Here is a 19909-nt window from a genome sequence, read left to right on the forward strand (position 1 = left end):
GACGATATGGTTGGATGGCATCACTGACTCCATGGACATGAGTTTGGGTAAACTCCAGGAGATGGTGAAGGACAGGGAAGCCTGGCGGGCTGCAGTCCTTGCGGTCACAAAGAGTCGGACTGAGCGACTGAACAACAAACAACAACTAATATCGGGGGCAGGGCGCGGGGCTCAGAGCAGGCGCTCTCTTGGGTCCGTTCTTTCCGGGGATGGGTGGGGTAGAGAACAGAGGGCTCCTCAAGAGGGCTCCCAAGACTCGCGTCATTCGCCGCTTCGTCTGGCTTATAAAAGCTCTGCCGGAGCCCAGAGGTCTTTTTTTTTTTTTCCTTCCCCTTTTAGTTTCTCTTCTTTCCGAAGAAGACTCTCGGCGCCCATCTGGGGAACCTGACCCTCCAGAAGACTGGAGACGAGGGGGCAGCCGTCCGGTGGTCTCCACGGTCGCCCGCAGACAAGCCCGCACTCGTTCGCTCTCTTTGCACGAGGTGGCCGTCGCGATCTGCTTTTGCTCTGACGCAGGGACCGGGGTCGGTGAGATCTGGCCTCTCGACACGAGCTTTTCTGAAACCGAAACCGCCAGGCTCGGCTAACGGGCGGCGGACAGCGCACGCTCGCTCGCTGGCCCCGGGCGCGCCCAGCCCGCGCGGCGCCCGCCCCCCGCCCCAGGGACTCTAGTAAGTTTCGATTCTCCCAGCAGCCGAGTCCCGCGCGGAGGTCAGGCCAGTGAAGCGCGCCATGGCGGACCCCGGGGTGTGCTGCTTCATCACCAAGATCCTGTGCGCCCACGGGGGGCGCATGGCCCTGGAAGAGCTGCTCCACGAGATGCAGCTCTCCGAGGAGCAGCTCTGCGAGGTGCTGGAGGAGGCCGGGCCCGACCGCTTCGTGGTGTTGGAGATGGGCGGCAAGGAAGGGGTCACCCGGTCCGTGGTAGCCACCACTCGAGCCCGGGTCTGCCGTCGCAAGTACTGCAACAAACCCTGCGGGAACCTGCACCTCTGTAAGCTCAACCTGCTGGGCCGGTGCCACTATTCGCAGTCGGAGCGGTGAGTGCCCTGAGCGGGAGGGGCGGCTCCCCCCGGTCCCGGCTCTGGGAGGACCGCGGCTGCTGCTCTGGGAGGGGCGCGCCCTAGCTGGGACCGCGCGCTCTATGCCTCTACCTTGCTTCTCGCGGCGCGCTTCTTCTCTTGGAGGTTTCCTCCCCTCCAGCGCCGTCGGACCTTTCCTCCAATATGGCTAGGGCACTATTGCCCCGGTGAAGACTACGATGAGCTCCCCACTTCCATAAGGCTCTGTCTGCAATGCGGAAAACCGGGTTCGATCCCTGGGTCGGGAAGATCCCCTGGAGGAGGGCATGGCAACCCACTCCAGTACTCTTGCCAGAGGAGCCTGGGGGGGCTACAGTCCATGGAGTTGCAAAGAGTCGGACACCACTGAGCAACTAACACTTTCGCTTTTCTCGTAAGAATAAATTTCTTTTGGGCATTCCAGGTTCTAGAGGGTTTAGAGGCAGGTTTGGGAACGACCGAAAATGCCTCCACTCTCTGGAAGCTTGAGTCTCTCCCTCTCGGCTACCTTACCCGCTAGGGGTTTTTGTGTGGTCTTCCCAGACCCCCAGGCGCGCCTGGGCCCCGGGATCTGTCTCTATCGCTGCGCCTGCCGGGCTCTGCTTGGCCCTCCATTCCTAGACGCCTCTCTCACCCCTCTTATTATCCCTTTTCTGATATCTGCCTCTAGACCGCTCCACCGGACCAGAAGGGTCCTATCCAAGGTTACCAACGATGGTCCGCTCAGAGATCCTTCCTCGTGGTCGCCAGGGTGGCCTGCACCTTTGGCCAACCACCCTTTGACCAAACCACTCTTGGGACCACTTTGAGACAGTGCTGCAGTGTCTCCCAGGCAGCCGCTTCTGTGTTTCCACTTGTTTCGTCTCCTGAAATATAGGTGTGCCCCAACGTTTGGGTTAACCTTTTTGATTGGCCTGTCTTCCACTTCTCTCCCCGAAAGCCCCGACTCCACTGGATTCAGTTGTCACATTTACAAAGATGGCTTCCTTGTATACTTCCACGGGCAAAGGCTCTAGGTTCTTCATCTCCAGGTGTCTGAGAAGTATCTGCGTCTAAATATCCTGCCAATGAATCAAACCCATTTTCTTTTCCCCAGGGCAGAGTTTCTGACACTCCTCTCAACCTCTTCTTCCTTCTTCACATTACCTTAATCATTAATCAGTAAGTCCTTTCATTGAGCACTCCTGAGCCTTCCCTATTTCCTACTTTTCAGTCTCACTTCTAAATGAATGTCTTGTTGAATCAGTGAATGATTTTCTCTGACCACAGTCCTTCTCCCCATCTTTCCTATCTGTATGTACTTCTGCTCTATTGTTTTTCTTGATGTAGCACTTGTCACACTTCCTCCAGTGGTGTCTTAGTGTCCAAAATGGTGGTCTTCAAACTTTTTAGCCTGCACATATTCACCAAGAACTTTAGATTTCTCACTCCCAATATTCGTGTGATAAAACATACAAGACAGGTTGTAAATGGATGAGATTAGATGAGGCGATTTTTTAAATATTCGTTTAGAGCAAAGTTTTCAAAATATGCTCCGTTGTTATTAAAAAGAAATATTTATTATGTTGCGAGGCAACAATTTGAAAGTCTGTTTCTGAGTTTTAGGAAGGTATGAGTTTGGAAGAAGTCATCTAAATCAGCAACAGATGAAACCAGGAAGGAGTAACAGGGTGGAGAGTAAGACAGAAAAAAAAAAAAAAAAAGGAAGGAACATTCTAGTGCTCTACCAAATAACAACGGGGATGAAAGGCTTTGTGATCTTTTCTGTTCTGTTATAAAAAATTCTTCACCAGTTAGTGCTGGCTTTTAGTTTTAAATACATAGGCTTCTTGTCTTTACATTTTTTTTTTTACTATGAGTATTTTCAACATACGCTAAAGTAGAGAAGAGAGAATGATGAACCCCTATGTACCCATAGTTTCAACAGTTTTCAAAGTAAGGCCAGTCTTGGCTCATTTATTCTCCCCTTTCCATCCCCATTCCCAACACCAATGTGTTATTTTAAGCCAAATGCCAGAGTTTAGTTGCTTTGTAAATAGTATCTCCAAAGATGAAGGACTCTATTAATATAACTGCAGTGCAATGATCACTTTTTTTACAATTATAATTTTAATATCATATAATATCCAGTCGGTTTTCAAATTTCTCTGCTGCCATATATTCAGACTTGCATTTACAGGGAATAAAACCTGTGCAGACATAATCCATAATTGTTTTAATATGTTGCAATATATCTAATATACTTAGAAACTTAGTTTTATCACACACAGTACATTTAGAAACTTTAGTTTGTTGCTTTATAATTATCATTCTTTGTTGTTTGAAACATCAAAACTGTTTTAAGTTCACAAATTGGGTAGTTGACCTGCACTTTTCTATATTTTAAAGGGGGAATAATATGTTCTATATGAATAATATGGTCTGTAGGAATAATTTAGTTTATGCAAGTTTGGGTGGATTTTCTGGAGAATTCATCAGTCTTTTTTCTTTTTTTCAGTTGAGTGATAAAGTCTTATTTCTTAAGTTTATTGGTCTAGTCATATTTTAAAATTGTTTATATATCACTTTTGAGTTTGAGGATTAATCTATTAATGTAAATCATGTCCTCATAATAAGGACCATTGGAAGAATTCTTTTTCTTTTGCCTCAAAGTCTAGAAAATATATTTTTCCCCAAGTATGTTTTAAAATATTCTCCCTTTCTTAGCAACTTATAAAACCTCATCTTCTAAAAGATGGGTTTGACACATGGGAGTCTAAGGGTTTTCTTTGTGGATTACAGGGTGATGGGCTCTGTTGACCAATCGATGCCCAGGTTGAGATTAATATTCAGTTCAGTAACTGTTCTCTGTTTGCATGAGGACTGTTTGCCTTTTGCTGGGCTTATAAAATTTCCTCTGTATTACTATTATTTATAGATTGGATTTCTCCTATAAATTCTGCAGTTCTGATCTTTTAAGTTGCTTTTAGGTAGACATTTTAGTTGATGACAGGGCTTGCTTCAGCTTCAGTTTCAGTTTCAGTTTGATGTAAGGAAACTCAGGCCTAGAGCTGTTTAAAATTTTACCAAAGGTCACATAGCAGATAGCTGACAAAGTTAGTGTTGAACCCAGATGTACACAACTTCTTCTTTTTTAAAAAATATTTGTTTATTTACTTGACTGTAGTGGGTCTTAGTTGTGGATTTCAGGATCTTAGTTCCCTGACCAAGGACCAAACCCAGGCCCCCTGTACTGGGAGCACAGAGTCATTGGACCAGGGCAGTCCCCTGTAGGACTTAACTTAGCTACTGGCATTGTCAGGTAGCTGTAGGAAGTGTGATCTTTCATTAATTCAGGTTCAAGATATTTTTTTGTAAGCATGTTTTCTGTTTAACTGTTTAAAGCAGACTGAGTGCCTTCAACTAGCTTTGCGGTTTCTGCTGCTGTGGGTGTATCCTCTGGGCTCTTCCTGTTTGTATGACTTTCCTGTTTGCGTAATTGAAACTTTGGGTGGGGGTGGGTAGATAGGAAGAGAATGAATCGATTATTTCATAAATTTAAAAAAATGCAAAGAATAGTATAACAAGCATCAGAGTCTATATATCCTGAGGATATTGCAAAAGCTACACTATATAAAACAATATATAGTATAATAAGCTTATAATTCACCTCTCAGAATAAATATTTACATTTTTTATTTTTGCTTCTTTTATTTTAAAATAAGATGAAAACCATAACATGCCTAAGGTTATTGTTTTTTTCGCTTCATCTTATTTACCTCTTTACCCAGAAACAATGATTTTGGTGTGTGTCCATGATTTTAAAATTTCCTCTCATCTATGTTTTTATTCATAGACAAAATGTAGTGTTGCTTTATGTGTTTTAGAATTTTTACTCAGTGTTATGTTTTGAAGATCGATTCATGCCGTTACACGGATCTAGTTTATTCCTCTTAACAGCTGTATAGCATTTCATCAAATGATTTGTATCTATTCCCACAATAATGGACATTTAGAATATTTCTAATTTTTTGCTACAAAGAAGCATGCTGCCAAAAGGATACTTTTCTCTTGGTGCACATGGCAAAAGCTTCTCCAAGGTATATCATTGTGCTATGCTGTACTTAGTTGCTCAGTCGTGCCTGACTCTTCACGACCCCATGGGCTGTGGCCCACCAGGCTCCTCTGTCCATGGGATTTTTCAGACAAGGATACTGGAGTGGGTAGCCATGCCCTCCTCCAGGGAATCTTACCAACCCAGGGATTGAACCCAGGTCTCCTGCATGTCTGGCAGATTCTTTACTGTCTGAGTCACCACAGAAATCCATTAGGAAATGGAATTGCTGGGTTCAGTGTTTGCTTCACCTTTTGCAGATTCTGACAAATCAATGTAATGAAAGTACTTTTACCTTGAAAGTGTTAGTTGTTGGGTCATGTCTGACTCTTTGTGACCCCATGGACTGTAGCCCACCAGGCTCCACAGTCCAGGAAATTTCCCAGGCAAGAGTACTGGAGTGGGTTGCCATTCCCATCTTCAGGGGAATCTTTCTGACCCAGAGATCAAACCTGGGTCTCCTGCATTGCAGGTAGATTCTTCACCATCTGAACCATGGGGCCAGTTTACATTTTTCATGTTTGGTAGTCTCACTTTCCTGATTTTATAGACAATTAGCACTTGGTATTATCAGATTTTTTCTTTTCTTTTCCTTTTAACTTTTTGACTGCACCATGCAGCATGTGAGATCTTAGTTCCCTGACCAGACATTGAACCTGCAACCTCTGCAGTGGCAGCGCAGAGTCTTAACTGCTGGACCGCCAGGGAATTCTTTTTCTCTTTTCTTTTTAACTTTTTGATGGCACCTCGCAGCATGTGAGATCTTAGTTCCCTGACTAGGGACTGAACTGCTGCCCAGACTGTATTTGTGCTAATCTGAAGGGTATACAATCGTATCTCATTGTTTTAATTTTATAAAATTATTTTCTTATGAAAATTTTTAATATGTGTTATTTATTTGCTTATGACACTATATACATACAGTGAAAATCTGTGTACCCACAAATCAGCTTCAGAAATAAAATATTACCAGTTAAAAGCCCCAGAATTCTCACCTTTGATCAGTTCAGTCCAGTCGCTCAGTCGTGTCTGACTCTTGGCGACCCCGTGGACTGCAGCACACCGGGCTTCTCTGTCCATCACCAACTTCCGGAGCTTGCTCAAACTCATCTCCATCGAGTCAGTGATGCCATGAGATGGTTGGATGGCATCATCTTTCATTATCTCCCCCATTTTACAGGTGATAACTGGTGGTAAACAGAACAGCTTTAAGTACGATTGACTAATAAACATTGTGCATATTTAGGATCTACAATGTAGTATTTTAGTCATATGTATACATTGTGTAGTGATTCCCTCAGTCAAGCTGATTAACCTATTTATCACCTCATCTGTTTACCCCCCATTTTAAAAAAGTTTGTTTATTTATTCATTTGGCTGCGCTGGGGTCTTAGTTGCAGCACGTGGATCTTAGATCTTCATCGTGACATGCGGACTCTTAGTTGTGGCATGAGGGATCTAGTTCCTTGACCAGGGATTAAACCAGGGCCCTGCAAGTTGGGAGTGGGAAGTCTTAGCCACTGAGGCCACCAGGGAAGTCCTATTTACCCCCATTTTTTTAAATGATGAGAACTTTTAGTAACAACTCTCTTAGCAAGTCTCAAGTATACGATATTTATTATCAACTATGGTCACCAAGCTGTACCTTAGAGATCCAGAACTTCTTCATCTTATAGGTGAAAGTTTGTACCCTTTGACCAACGTCCCTCCTCCCGCGCTCAAATCCCTGGCAGCTACCATTTCACTCCCATATTTGATGTGTGTGACTTGCTTAGATTCCGTGTGTAAGTGAGATCATGCAGTTTTTGTCTTTCTGTGTCTGGCTTATTTCATCTAGCAGAAGGTCTTTTAGGTTCACACATGTCACAAATGGCAGTTTTCTTGTTTTTATGATTTAATAATGTTTCATTTTATACATCTAAACCACATTTTCTTTATCCACGCATCTGCAGATGCACACTCAGGTTGTCTCCATGTCTTGGCTATTGTGAATAATGCAGCGATCAACTTGGGAGTGCAGATATTTCTTCAGGATACTGATTTCATTTCCTTTGGATATACACCCAGCAGTGAGATCGCTGGATCACATGTTGTTCTATTTTTAATTTTTTGAGGAACTTCATTCTGTTTTCCATAATGGCCATACCAGTTTACAATCCCACAACACGGTTCTGTGTTTGATATTTATTTTTTCCCACATGTTTATTATCTTTCTACACATGTATTTATTTCTAAGCAATATTGAGGATTGTTTTGCCTGTTTTCAAGGCTATAGTTACATCAGTGATTGGGTATACAAATATTTGCTTTATTTCGTCTTGTTTGCACAGCTTAATGTTTGAGATTCACTCCTGCTAACAAAGCCCTGTTTCTATACCACCCTGTGGCCTAGGCAAGACAAATTTCTGCCCTGTGCCCTCTGCTGTATGGTCCTAGTTCTAGCCCAAGTGTATACCCACTCACCTTTTGAGGAGTCTGTGGAGTTAAGGAATCGTGCTCATCTGGACCGTGTGGCCTCCCTCTGGGGCCCTCCCCCTCCCCCTCATCGTTCTAGACTATGCTGTGGGTTCCCAGAACCCTAGAATTCCCAAGCCCGTTTCCAGGGCCTGAGTGGGCCTCTTCCCTGGGTCTTCTGACATGCGGAAGGAATTTGGATGTACAGGCTGGCATGTTCATCGCCTCTGTCTGATGGCACTAGCAACGTGGGACAGAGCCTGATGGGGAGAGGAGAAGTGATGGGCTGGAGGTGGGAGCCAGGGCTGACTTTCTTCATTTTCCTGTTAATATATTCTATCACAGCACTCAAAGGAGTCTGAGAGTTCTAAATTTGAACTTGGCCTTCCAGGTCATTATAATAGTGCGTTTGTCAAGATAGGAAGAGAGAACATATTTTATTGAACCATTTCTTAGCTTGATTAATTACTTCTAAGTGTTTAGGTACTTGAGTCCTGGATTGGAAAGATTCCCTGGAGAAGGAAATGGCAATCCACTCCAGGATTGTTACCTGGGAAATCCTGTGGACCTAGGAACCTGGCAGGCTACAGTCTGAGGGGTCACAAAAGAGTCAGACACGACTTAGCAACTAAACAACAACACGGGCCTCCACACCCCATCATTTTAAGAGAGGGACTGCTCTAGTTCTTTCTTGTATAAGCAATTGCTTTCTTTGGTACGAATGTACCCGATTTTTGTATCAGTTTTCTTGTTATTAAAATATAGGTTGTTTTCAGTTTTTTGTTATTATAAACTAATAATTTAGAATATCTTCCTTTGTGTATACATGGAAGAGTTACCTAGGTATCTAGTAGCAGAATTCCCATGCTTAAGTTTTAGGGGCCAATACCAAACCTCCAGGTGTGCACACCAAGTTTTAGTCCCACCAGGAAAATATGAGCATCCCTTTGTTTCACATCCTTGCCAATTGATGCCATCAGCCTTTTACAAATTGTGCCAATACAAGGAATGAGAAGTTGCACCTCATTATGGTTTCAATATTATTAGTTTATATATTATTATATAATAATATATAAAGACCTACTCCCCAGGTCAGTAGGTGCCCAGTATGCTACTGGAGATCAGTGGAGAAATAACTCCAGAAAGAATGAAGGGATGGAGCCAAAGCAAAAAGAATACCCAGCTGTGGATGTGACTGGTGATAGAAGCAAGGTCCGATGCTGTAAAGAGCAATATTGCATAGGAACCTGGAATGTCAGGTCCATGAATCAAGGCAAATTGGAAGTGGTCAAACAAGAGATGGCAAGAGTGAATGTTGACATTCTAGGAATCAGCGAACTGAAATGGACTGGAATGGGTGATTTTAACTCAGATGACCATTATATCTACTACTGCGGGCAGGAATCCCTCAGAAGAAATGGAGCAGCCATCATGGCTATGAAAAGAGTCCAAAATGCAGTACTTGGATGCAATCTCAAAAACAACAGAATGATCTCTGTTCGTTTCCAAGGCAAACCATTCAATATCACCGTAATCCAAGTCTATGCCCCAACCAGTAACGCTGAAGAAGCTGAAGTTGAACGGTTCTATGAAGACCTACAAGATTTTTTAGAACTAACACCCAAAAAAGACGTCCTTTTCATTATAGGGGACTGGAATGCAAAAGTAGGAAGTCAAGAAACACCTGGAGTAACAGGCAAATTTGGCCTTGGAATATGGAATGAAGCAGGGCAAAGACTAATAGAGTTTTGCCAAGAAAATGCACTGGTCATAACAAACACCCTCTTCCAACAACACAAGAGAAGACTCTATACATGGACATCACCAGATCGTCAACACCAAAATCAGATTGATTATATTCTTTGCAGCCAAAGATGGAGAAGCTCTATACAGTCAGCAAAAACAAGGCCAGGAGCTGACTGTGGCTCAGACCATGAACTCCTTATTGCCAAATTCAGACTTAAATTGAAGAAAGAAGGGAAAACCACTAGACCATTCAGGTATGACCTAAATCAAATCCCTTATGATTATACAGTGGAAGTGAGAAATAGATTTAAGGGCCTAGATCTGATAGACAGAGTGCCTGATGAACTATGGACTGAGGTTCGTGACATTGTACAGGCGACAGGGATCAAGACCATCCCCATGGAAAAGAAATGCAAAAAAGCAAAATGGCTGTCTGGGGAGGCCTTACAAATAGCTGTGAAAAGAAGAGAAGTGAAAAGCAAAAGAGAAAAGGAAAGATACAAGCATCTGAATGCAGAGTTCCAAAGGATAGCAAGGAGAGATAAGAAAGCCTTCTTCAGCGGTCAATGCAAAGAAATAGAGGAAAACAACAGAATGGGAAAGACTAGGGATCTCTTCAAGAAAATCAGAGATACCAAAGGAACATTTCATGCAAAAATGGGCTCGATAAAGGACAGAAATGGTATGGAACTAACAGAAGCAGAAGATATTAAGAAGAGATGGCAAGAATACACAGAAGAACTGTACAAAAAAGATCTTCACGACCCAGATAATCACGATGGTGTGATCACTGACCTAGAGCCAGATATCCTGGAATGTGAAGTCAAGTGGGCCTTAGAAAGCATCACTACAAACAAAGCTAGTGGAGGTGATGGAATTCCAGCTGAGCTATTTCAAATCCTGAAAGATGATGCTGTGAAAGTGCTGCACTCAATATGCCAGCAAATTTGGAACACTCAGCAGTGGCCACAGGACTGGAAAAGGTCAGTTTTCATTCCAATCCCAAAGAAAGGCAATGCCAAAGAATGCCCAAACTACCGCACGATTGCACTCATCTCACACACTAGTAAAGTAATGCTTAAAATTCTCCAAGCCAGGCTTCAGCAATACGTGAACCATGAACTTCCAGATGTTCAAGCTGGTTTTAGAAAAGGCAGATGAACCAGAGATCAAATTGCCAACATCCACTGGATCATGGAAAAAGCAAGAGAGTTCCAGAAAAACATCTATTTCTGCTTTATTGACTATGCCAAAGCCTTTGACTGTGTGGATCACAATAAACTGTGGAAAATTCTTCAAGAGATGGGAATACCAGACCACCTGATCTGCCTCTTGAGAAATTTGTATGCAGGTCAGGAAGCAACAGTTAGAACTGGACATGGAACAACAGACTGATTCAAAATAGGAAAATGAGTATGTCAAGGCTGTATATTGTCACCCAGCTTATTTAACTTATATGCAGAGTACTAGCAACCCACTCCAGTGTTCTTGCCTGGAGAATCCCAGGGACGGCGGGGCCTGGTGGGCTGCTGTCTATGGGGTCGCACAGAGTCGGACACGACTGAAGCAACTTAGCAGCAGCATGCAGAGTACATCATGAGAAACGCTGGACTGGAAGAAACACAAGCTGGAATCAAGACTGCTGGGAGAAATATCAATAACCTCAGATATGCAGATGACACCACCCTTATGGCAGAAAGTGAAGAGGAACTAAAAAGCCTCTTGATGAAGGTGAAAGTGGAAAGTGAAAAAGTTGGCTTAAAGCTCAACATTCAGAAAACAAAGATCATGGCATCCAGTCCCATCACTCCATGGGAAATAGATGGGGAAACAGTGGAAACAGTGTCAGACTTTATTTTTCTGGGCTCCAAAATCACTGCAGATGGTGACTGCAGCCATGGAATTAAAAGACGCTTACTCCTTGGAAGGAAAGTTATGACCAACCTAGATAGCATATTCAAAAGCAGAGACATTACTTTGCCAACAAAGGTCCGTCTAGTCAAGGCTATGGTTTTTCCTGTGGTCATGTATGGATGTGAGAGTCGGACTGTGAAGAAAGCTGAGTGCCGAAGAATTGATGCTTTTGAACTGTGGTGCTGGAGAAGACTCTTGAGAGTCCCTTGGACTGCAAAGAGATCCAACCGGTCCATTCTGAAGGAGATCAGCCCTGGGTGTTCTTTGGAAGGAATGATGCTAAAGCTGAAACTCCAGTACTTTGGCCACCTCATGCGAAGAGTTGACTCATTGGAAAAGACTCTGATGCTGGGAGGGATTGTGGGCAGGAGGAGAAGGGGACGACAGAGGATGTGATGGCTGGATGGCATCACTGACTTGATGGACATGAGTCTGAGTGAACTCCGGGAGTTGGTGATGGACAGGGAGGCCTGGCGTGCTGCGATTCATGGGGTCGCAAAGAGTCGGACACGACTGAGCGACTGATCTGATCTGATCTGATATAATAATAGTATTTATATAATATTATATAAATATATTTTATATATTGTTAGTTTATATATTGTTTATATAAATTTATTGTTTATATATTGTTAGTTTATATACTGTTTATATATTGTTAGTCTCTAGTACTTTGAAGTCATACTGCTTGTTTTAAAATTTCGTTTTTAAAAGTTTTATGCAATTTTTAAAAGTTTCTTTCCATTTATAGTTATTACAAAATATTGACCCTGTTCCCCATTTTGTACAATATATCCTTGAGCCTATCTTACACCTAATAGTTTGTATCTCCTACTGCTACATTTCTCCTCCCAAACCCCCACTGGTTTGTTCTCTCTATATCTGTGAATCTGCTTCTTTTTGTTATACTCACTGTTTGTTGTATTTTTTTAGATTCATATATATGTGATATCATACAGTACTTTTCTTTCTCTGTCTGACTTATTTCACTTAGTGTAAAGTCCTCCAAGTCCTTCTGTGTTTCTGCAAATGGCAAAATTTTGTTCTTTTTTATGGCTGAGCAGTGTTCCATTGTGGTATTCCAAAGTATACTACATCTTCTTTATCTGTCTGTTGATGCCTACTTTGGTTTCGTCCATAACTTGGCAATTGTAAATAATGCTTCTATGAATGTTGGGTATGTATCCTTTTAAATTGATGGTTTTGCTTTTTTCGGATATATACCCAGTAGTGGAATTAATGGATCATGTTGTAGTTTTTATTTTTAGTTTTCTGAGAGACCTCCATACGCTTCTCCACGATGGTTGCACCAATGTACATTCCCACCAACAGTGTATGAGGGTTCCATTTTCTCCACATCCTTGCCAACATTTGTTATTTGTGTTCTTTTTGATGATAACCATTCTGACAGGTGTGAAGTGCTATCTCATTGTGATTTTGATTTGCATTTCCCTGATAATTAGTGATGCTGAGAATTTTTTCATGTGTTTGTTGGCTACCTGTATTTCCTCTTTGGAAAAATGTCTATTCAGTTCTGCCCATTTTTAAATTGTTTGATTTTGTTTTGATGTTGAGTTGTATGAGCTGTTTATATGTGTTGGATATTATATACGTTGGCTATTAATCCCTTGTTGGTCATAGTGTTTGCAAATATTCTCTCCTGTTCAGTAGGTTGTCTTTTCATTTTGTCGATGGTTTCCTTTGCCGTGCAAAATCTTTTCAGTTTAATTAGGTCCCATTTGTTTCTTTTTGCATTTATTCCCTTTGCTTCAAGGGACAGATCCAAGAAAAATATTGCTATGGCCTAATGCTTGTTTTTTAAGTTTGTCTTATGTGGTGTCTGATTCTTGGCAGTTGTTTCTTATTTACGTTGTTCTTTTTCTGTCCTCTTAGCAATATATTTTTGCCTGTAATTGCTTTTATTGTATTTTATTTTTTATGGTAAACTGTACAGTTCAATGGCAATAAGTACATTCACGATGTTGTGCAACCATCTCCACTTTCTGGTTCCAGAACATTTTCATAATCCCAAAAAGAAACCCCACACCCATCCATGGGCACACCTCATTTTTTCCTCTCCACAGCCTCTGGTAACCTCTAATCCACATTCTGTTTGCATGGATTTGGCTGTTTTGGAAGTTTCCTGTAAATGGAAACATACATTATTTTTCCTATTGTATCTGGCTTCTTTCACTTAGCATAATGTCTTCAAAGTTTGCCATTTACTTCTGCATGTTACATGTCTTTTGTGAGGGTATATACCCAGGAGGAATCTCCCTGGAAGTTCCCTTTATTACTAATTGTGCTCTGCCTGTGGAGTCTTCCTGAAATTTTAAATAAGTGACCAAAAAATATATCTGATAACAAAATATTTTCTGCTTTTTACTCAATGTAGAGGTGGCAGAATTAAACGTTTAAGGTAAGTATAGATTTGTTTACATAAAAAGGTTCTAAATTGATTACTGCTCCTGACCACATTTATTCCAAACTAGTATCTGTGACCTTTGGGCTTCTCTGGTAGGTCAGATGGTAAAGAATCCACCTGCAATTCGGGAGTCCTGGGTTCGATCCCTGGGTTGGGAAGATCTCCTGGGGAAGGGAATGGCTATCTATTCCAGTATTTTTGCCTGGGGAATCCCATGGACAGAAGAGCCTGGCAAGCTACAGTCCATGGAGTGACAAAGAATCAGTGATCTTTACCTACAGACTACTTTAGAATTGGCAAGGTCCCAAGATGGTTTTAGAAAAGGAATAAAAGAAGAACTTCAGCTCTCAAGTCCAATGAGAAATCAATTTAACCAAATTGGGGCACGAAAGATGGACTCGGTTTGGGAGAAGAAAGTGGAGACCTCATTCATGATCTTTGAATGCTTCCTCACTGAGAAAAAATTTTAATGTGTTTCAGACCAAGGACTTACCTGGTGGTCCAGTGTTTAGGACTCCAGGCTTCCTCTGCAAGGGGGGGCCGGTTTGATCCCAGGTCAGGGAACTAAGATCCCACATGCTACATAGGACTTCCTGCTCTTCACTGTCTTCACTTGCTATGCTTTTTCTCTGTCCTGATGTGGACTTAGGGCAATGATGCCAAACTTTCGCTGCACATTGGAATCACTTGAGGAATCTTTTAAAGATGCTGGTGCCCAGATCCTACCCCTGGACGTTCTGATTTAATTGGTATAGGGTATGACTTGGGCATTGGGGTTTTTTAAAAGGCCATGGGTGGGGCTTCCCTGGTGGCTCAGTGGTAAAGAAACTGCCTTGCCAATGCAGGGGACAGGTGTTCGATTCCCAGTCCGGGAAGATCCCACATGCCTTGGAGCAACTAAGCTTGTGCACTGCAACTATTGAGCCCGCGCCCTAGAGCCTGTGCTTTACTACAGAAGAAGCCACAGTAACGAGAAGCTCTCGCCCCTCAACTAGAGAGCAGCCCCTGTTCTCCGCAGCTAGAGAAAAGCCTGCACAGCAACCAAGACCCAGCACAGCCAAAATAAATGAATAAAATTATTTTTTAAAAAAAGGCCATGGGTGGTTCTCATGGGCAGTAGGGTTTGAGAACCCCCCTAGTTAAAAGGACCAGAGAAATAGGTCAACCTGGGGAGTTGTCTACAGTGTTGTGGCACCTGTACAGTTCGCCTTGCTTTTGGTACAGTCATAGATTACAGTCAGCTCCTCCGCCCTGCACCTCTCCCATTCTGGGAACCTTGGCCAACTGCACCTGCGGCTCACCACAGTCAGCAGTCAGGGGGCGCCTCTTCTTTGCAGCCGGTATACTCTGGGTAACACAGTTGTGGTTAAAGCAGACCAGTTTCTTCGGCTCCACCCTTTCCCTTCCCGCACACTGTACCTTAGACTGCTCCTGTGTTCTCCGCTGGTCTACTCTGGTTTTCCCCCATCTTACTAGGGGTTCCAGATTTGGTGAATCATTCCTGCCTCTAGTAACTGGCAGTCGAATCTCAAACATGAGGTACAGTCGTATAGAGAATAGGAGTCTCATGACTTGGATATTTTTCAGGGTTGGTTTGATTGACGCCACTTTATACTGCAGACTAATGTTCTCTAGATTTTTATCTTTCACAGGTCTTGGTTTCTTTCTCGCTTGGCTGGCATTGTGGTGAGCTATTTCCTGTATTCTACACAAACTGACTAGCTCTTTGATTCTGTCCACCCTCCCCCCATGAGGTGTTGGGGAGCAGAGCAGGTGAAAGGAAGAGGTGTTTTGATACAAACAACTCTTGAAAAACAAGACTCTCTAGAGAATGGATGTGTGGAGACAGTGGGAGAGGGAGAGAGTGGGATGGATTGAGAGAAGCACTGACATCTATACACCACCACGTGCAAATTCGATAGATAGTGGGGAGCTGCTGCGTAACACAGTGAGCGCAGCTCAGGGCTCTGATGACTTACAGGAGTGGCATGGGAGGGCGGCTCAAGAAGGATATGCATATGGCTGATTCACACTGCTTCACAACAAGAGAAGCCACCGCATAAAGAATCCCCCACAACTAGAGAGTGGCTTCTGCATACCGCAACTAGAGAAACGCGCTTGCAGTAATGAAGACCTAGCACAGGCGAAAAAAAGAGAGAGAGAGCGAGAGAGAGAGAAATAAAATTATTTTAAAAAATAAAAATAAACTAAAACCAAGACTCTCCCTAAGGTTATCGTTTTCTCGTTGGTCTGGTTGTGGAGCCCAGGGTTGACCCTATGTTTATTGACTTGCGAAGTGCCAAAGCTCACACGTGTGAATATCTAGTTCAGGAACCTAGCTTAGAATTTCATCCAACAGGCCCAACCAGCAACTCCCAGCCTGACTGCACACTGAAATCATCTGCGGTCCCACCTCCTGTCAAATTAAATAACCGTCTCTGAGGGTGTGGCCAGGCTTAGGTATTTCTCAGCACTGCCCAGTTGGTTATTATGTGTAGCCAGGGATGAGAACCTCTCTGCAGGCTAGACCTCATCTGTGGTTGGGGAGCACTTCCTGCCAGGGTTAAAATAACCTTTCATTCAGTGGCTGGAAGAAAAGAATGAAAAGATCATTTGTTTTTAGGCTTTTGGCTTGAGATTCCTGAGAGACCTTCTTGCCTCTCCCAAGGCCATCTTCACTCTTTTTAGCAAAGTTATCATTTCCTGTCCCAACTCATGCTCTTTGAAGTTTATCTGCTCCAAGGGCAGGCAGCCTTCTGCAAACGCTTGTCTCCCCCTGGGCAGCTCATAAGGGCTTATAAGGGTGAGCTCTTTTCTGTGCTGGGAGGTGGGGAGTCCCATGGCTGTGAGTCACGAGAAGGTCACCTTGAACATGCTTATCCAGGTGTGCCCTTTGGTCCAGCAGCATTAGCATCACCTAGGAGCTTGTGAGAAATGTACGCTCAGCCCTCATCCCAGACCTCCTGATCAGGGACTCTGGGGGTGGTGTCTAGCAATCTGTGCTCTAACAAACCTTCTCAACCATTCTGATGTGAGCTAGAAAGTTGAGACTCACTCTGTAGGTCTGGGACAGGGCCTGAGAATTTGCGTTTCTGACAACCTCCTAGGTGATGCTGATCGGGGGACTTCACTTTGAGAACCACTGGTTTTGAGAACCCCAAGAGGCCTTGGGAGATTTTCACACCGTTTCCTGGCTAAAGCCTCATAGCCAGTATTAGGGACCTGGAACTGAGACAGAGTGATCAGAAGAAAGTGAGAAGGAAGCTTCTGCATCTTAAACCTAAACATGACCTCCATCAAGCCCTGACCATAACAGGTTGGGCTAAAGGTTGAATCAGTCAGCTGCTGAACTTGTCTCCTCAATGCCAATCATGAGAAACAGTTTCTTTTCTTTTTAAAAAAATAATTTATTAAATGTTCATGTTTGCTTGATGAAGTACTAGACATAGCCTTTATGGATCTGGGAACTGCCATAGAAAATAGACTAGCATAAGTGGGCTTGCTCAGTTGTGTCTGACTCTGCAACCCCATGGACTGTAGCCCACCAGGCTCCTTTGTCCATGGGATTTCTCAGGCAAGAATACTGGAGCGCGTTGCCGTTTCCTATTCCAGGGGATATTCCTGACCCAGGGAGCAAACCCTCGCCTGTTGAGTCTCCTGCATTGGCAAGAAGATTCTTCACCAAATGGCACCACCTGGGAAGCCTGAAATAGTTTCATTTTTTCTTTTGGCCTCTCTGCCATGTATGCAGGATCTTAGTTTTCCAACCAGGAATTGAACCTGTGCCCCCTGCAGTGGAAGCATGGAGTCTTAACCACTGCACTGCCAGGGAAGTCCCAAGAAACAGTTTCTATCATTTATTGTGTCCCTCCTACACCATATTCTTCCTTGGTAGCTCAGATGGTAAAGAATCTGCTTGCAATGCAAGAGACCCAGGTTCGATCCCTGGAGAAGATCTCCTGGAGAAAGAAATGGCAATCTACTCCAGTATTCTTGCCTCCCGTGGACAGAAGAGCCTGGTGGGCTACAGTCCATGGGGTTGCAAAGAACTGGACACAACTTAGCTACTAAACAATAACAGCAACAAGGGAACAGTAACTGGGATAATCTAGCATGGCTTTCTTTTTTTTTCTTTTTGGTTTGGAAAATTTTCAGTCCTGTTTGTTTTTATTTTTCCAGATTGTGTTTTTAATTTTCTTGAGTTCTGGGTTCAGTGATGAGCTTTTCCTCTTATATGAGTCACCTTTTATTTCTCATGTTACCTAGCCTCAGTTTTCCAAAATAAAAAGTAAAATATTTCCTCATAGGCTATAAATAACAAACAGATCCAGTACCTGTCACTTAGAAAATATGTGATAAGTGTTAGTGTCCGTACTTCTGGTCTTACTTGCATGCATATGGGCTGCTACGGCTGCTAAGTCGCTTCAGTCGTGTCCGACTCTGTGCAACCCCATAGACGGCAGCCCACCAGGCTCCGCCGTCCCTGGGATTTTCCAGGCAAGAGTACTGGAGTGGGGTGCCCACTAAGTCATTTCATTTGTGTCTGACTCTGTGGACTGTAGCCCACAGACTTCTCTGTCCATGGGATTCTCCAGGCAAGAACGCTGGGGAATGCTGGGGATCTTCCCAACCCAGGCATCAAACCCGAGTCTCTTATGTCTCCGGGACTGGCAAGCAGGTTCTTTACCACTTCCCAGTGCCACCTGGGAAGTCCTTGGTCTTAGTTACTCCCCAGATAAGTGAGTGAGAACTGCCCCACTTTTTTGAAATTAGGGTGGAGATAAATCTTCTAAGAAGCTTGGAAAAGTCTAGGAAATGTGGGAAAACAGATCAGGGCCTCCCAGGGATGGAGCTGCAGGTCAGAACCCAAGGCTAGATATGACATGTTGCTGACTGAAGCTGGGTTCAAGGTGAGGATTATAGAATCTAGAGGAATGAATAGTTTGCCTGAGGATGGAGATGAGAAATGAAGAGTGATCTGGGCCCTCAGACAGGCAGCATCAAGGACCCAGCCAGCACCATGTGTGCTGGATGGGCTCCTCCTATGGGCATGAGTGTCTTAGGTGGGCTGGGAAAGCCCAGACTCTTGGGGCTCCAGGCAAAGGGCTTCTCCATAGGCTTGCCTGGCTGCCTTTAGTTCTTTAGAGGAAATACTGACTTCCAGGACCTTGGAAGTGCCCCACTGCCCCTTGGCAAGGGCAGAGTAGGTGCAAGACAGGTAAGACCAAGGCTGTATGTTGCTGGAATCTGGAGAGGAGCTGGATCTTCAAGTATGACCTTAATTCGGCCATAGGTGAAGTACGATTGTCTTGGCACTGTGACCATAACATCTGGACTGAAGCTCAAAGGAAAGAAAGGTTCTTAATTCCTCCCACCTACCCGCTGTCCGATATCTCTGAGCTGGAGGGTAGAAGCTGCCTAGCGGTGGGGTGTTTCAGTGAGCTCATTTTCTGCTCTGGATTGAGAGGGTCATTAGTGGCAATGCCCAGGGGAGTGAGAGGTCTAGAGAGGTAGGGAGGCTCACACATGTCTGGTAAAAGCTGTACTGGAGGGGTTTCCTGCTTTGGGGTGGAGGCTGGGCCCCTTCCTGCTGTAGAATCTCTTCATAGATGCCCCCCTCCCGTGATGGTTGGGAAAGAGATAAGGTGTAGTTTTGCCTAGCCGCTGAGGGCTCTGGGGAGTGGGGGCTGTGGGGGAGCAGTTATCTGAAACCACAAACCCCAAGAGCAAGCAGAGAGCTGATGTCAGCTTTATCAGGGAGTGCCAGAAACACACTAAAAGCCAGGACTCCTGGTGAAGAAAACCAGGAGAGTGCACGCCCTAGAAAATGGCTGGGATACACGCTGTCAACAGAGCCTGACCACCTGCCCTTGACTTTTACATGAGGCAGGAAGTGTGGGAGGGCTGGCTGGGTTTTAAGGGCTCGGGCGGTGGCTGCCATGGTTGTTGATTCTGACTTTTCTTTTGGGGTTCCTAGAGCTAGATCCAAAAGCAATGCCAGAGTGTTTCAGAAATGCCCTACACACAGATAGTGGCATTTGAATAGTGACTTTCAAACACCAATTCTTAGAGAATAACTTTTATGTAGGTGTTTACATTACAAAAATCACTGTCAATTTCAATAAGATAATTTTGCAGTCAGTTGCATTTCTGTTTACAGTGACAGTGAAAAACAATGGTGACAACTGATTTATGTTTAATATTTGGGAAATGAAA

General features: G+C 43.8%; 1 protein-coding gene across 1 annotated transcript in view; it reads left to right on the forward strand.

Moving 5' to 3' along the window:
• The first annotated feature begins 320 nt into the window (after positions 1-320).
• ZC3HAV1 (zinc finger CCCH-type containing, antiviral 1) overlaps positions 321-19909 on the forward strand; it is a 51046-nt gene continuing 31457 nt past the window's right edge. Inside the window, exon 1 of the mRNA XM_070369198.1 lies at positions 321-1040. Coding sequence (XP_070225299.1) covers positions 733-1040 — 308 coding nt within the window. The 5' untranslated portion in view covers positions 321-732. The remainder of the gene's footprint in view (positions 1041-19909) is intronic.

This window comes from Bos mutus, chromosome 4, assembly GCF_027580195.1.
Source record: "Bos mutus isolate GX-2022 chromosome 4, NWIPB_WYAK_1.1, whole genome shotgun sequence".
NCBI lineage: Eukaryota > Metazoa > Chordata > Mammalia > Artiodactyla > Bovidae > Bos > Bos mutus.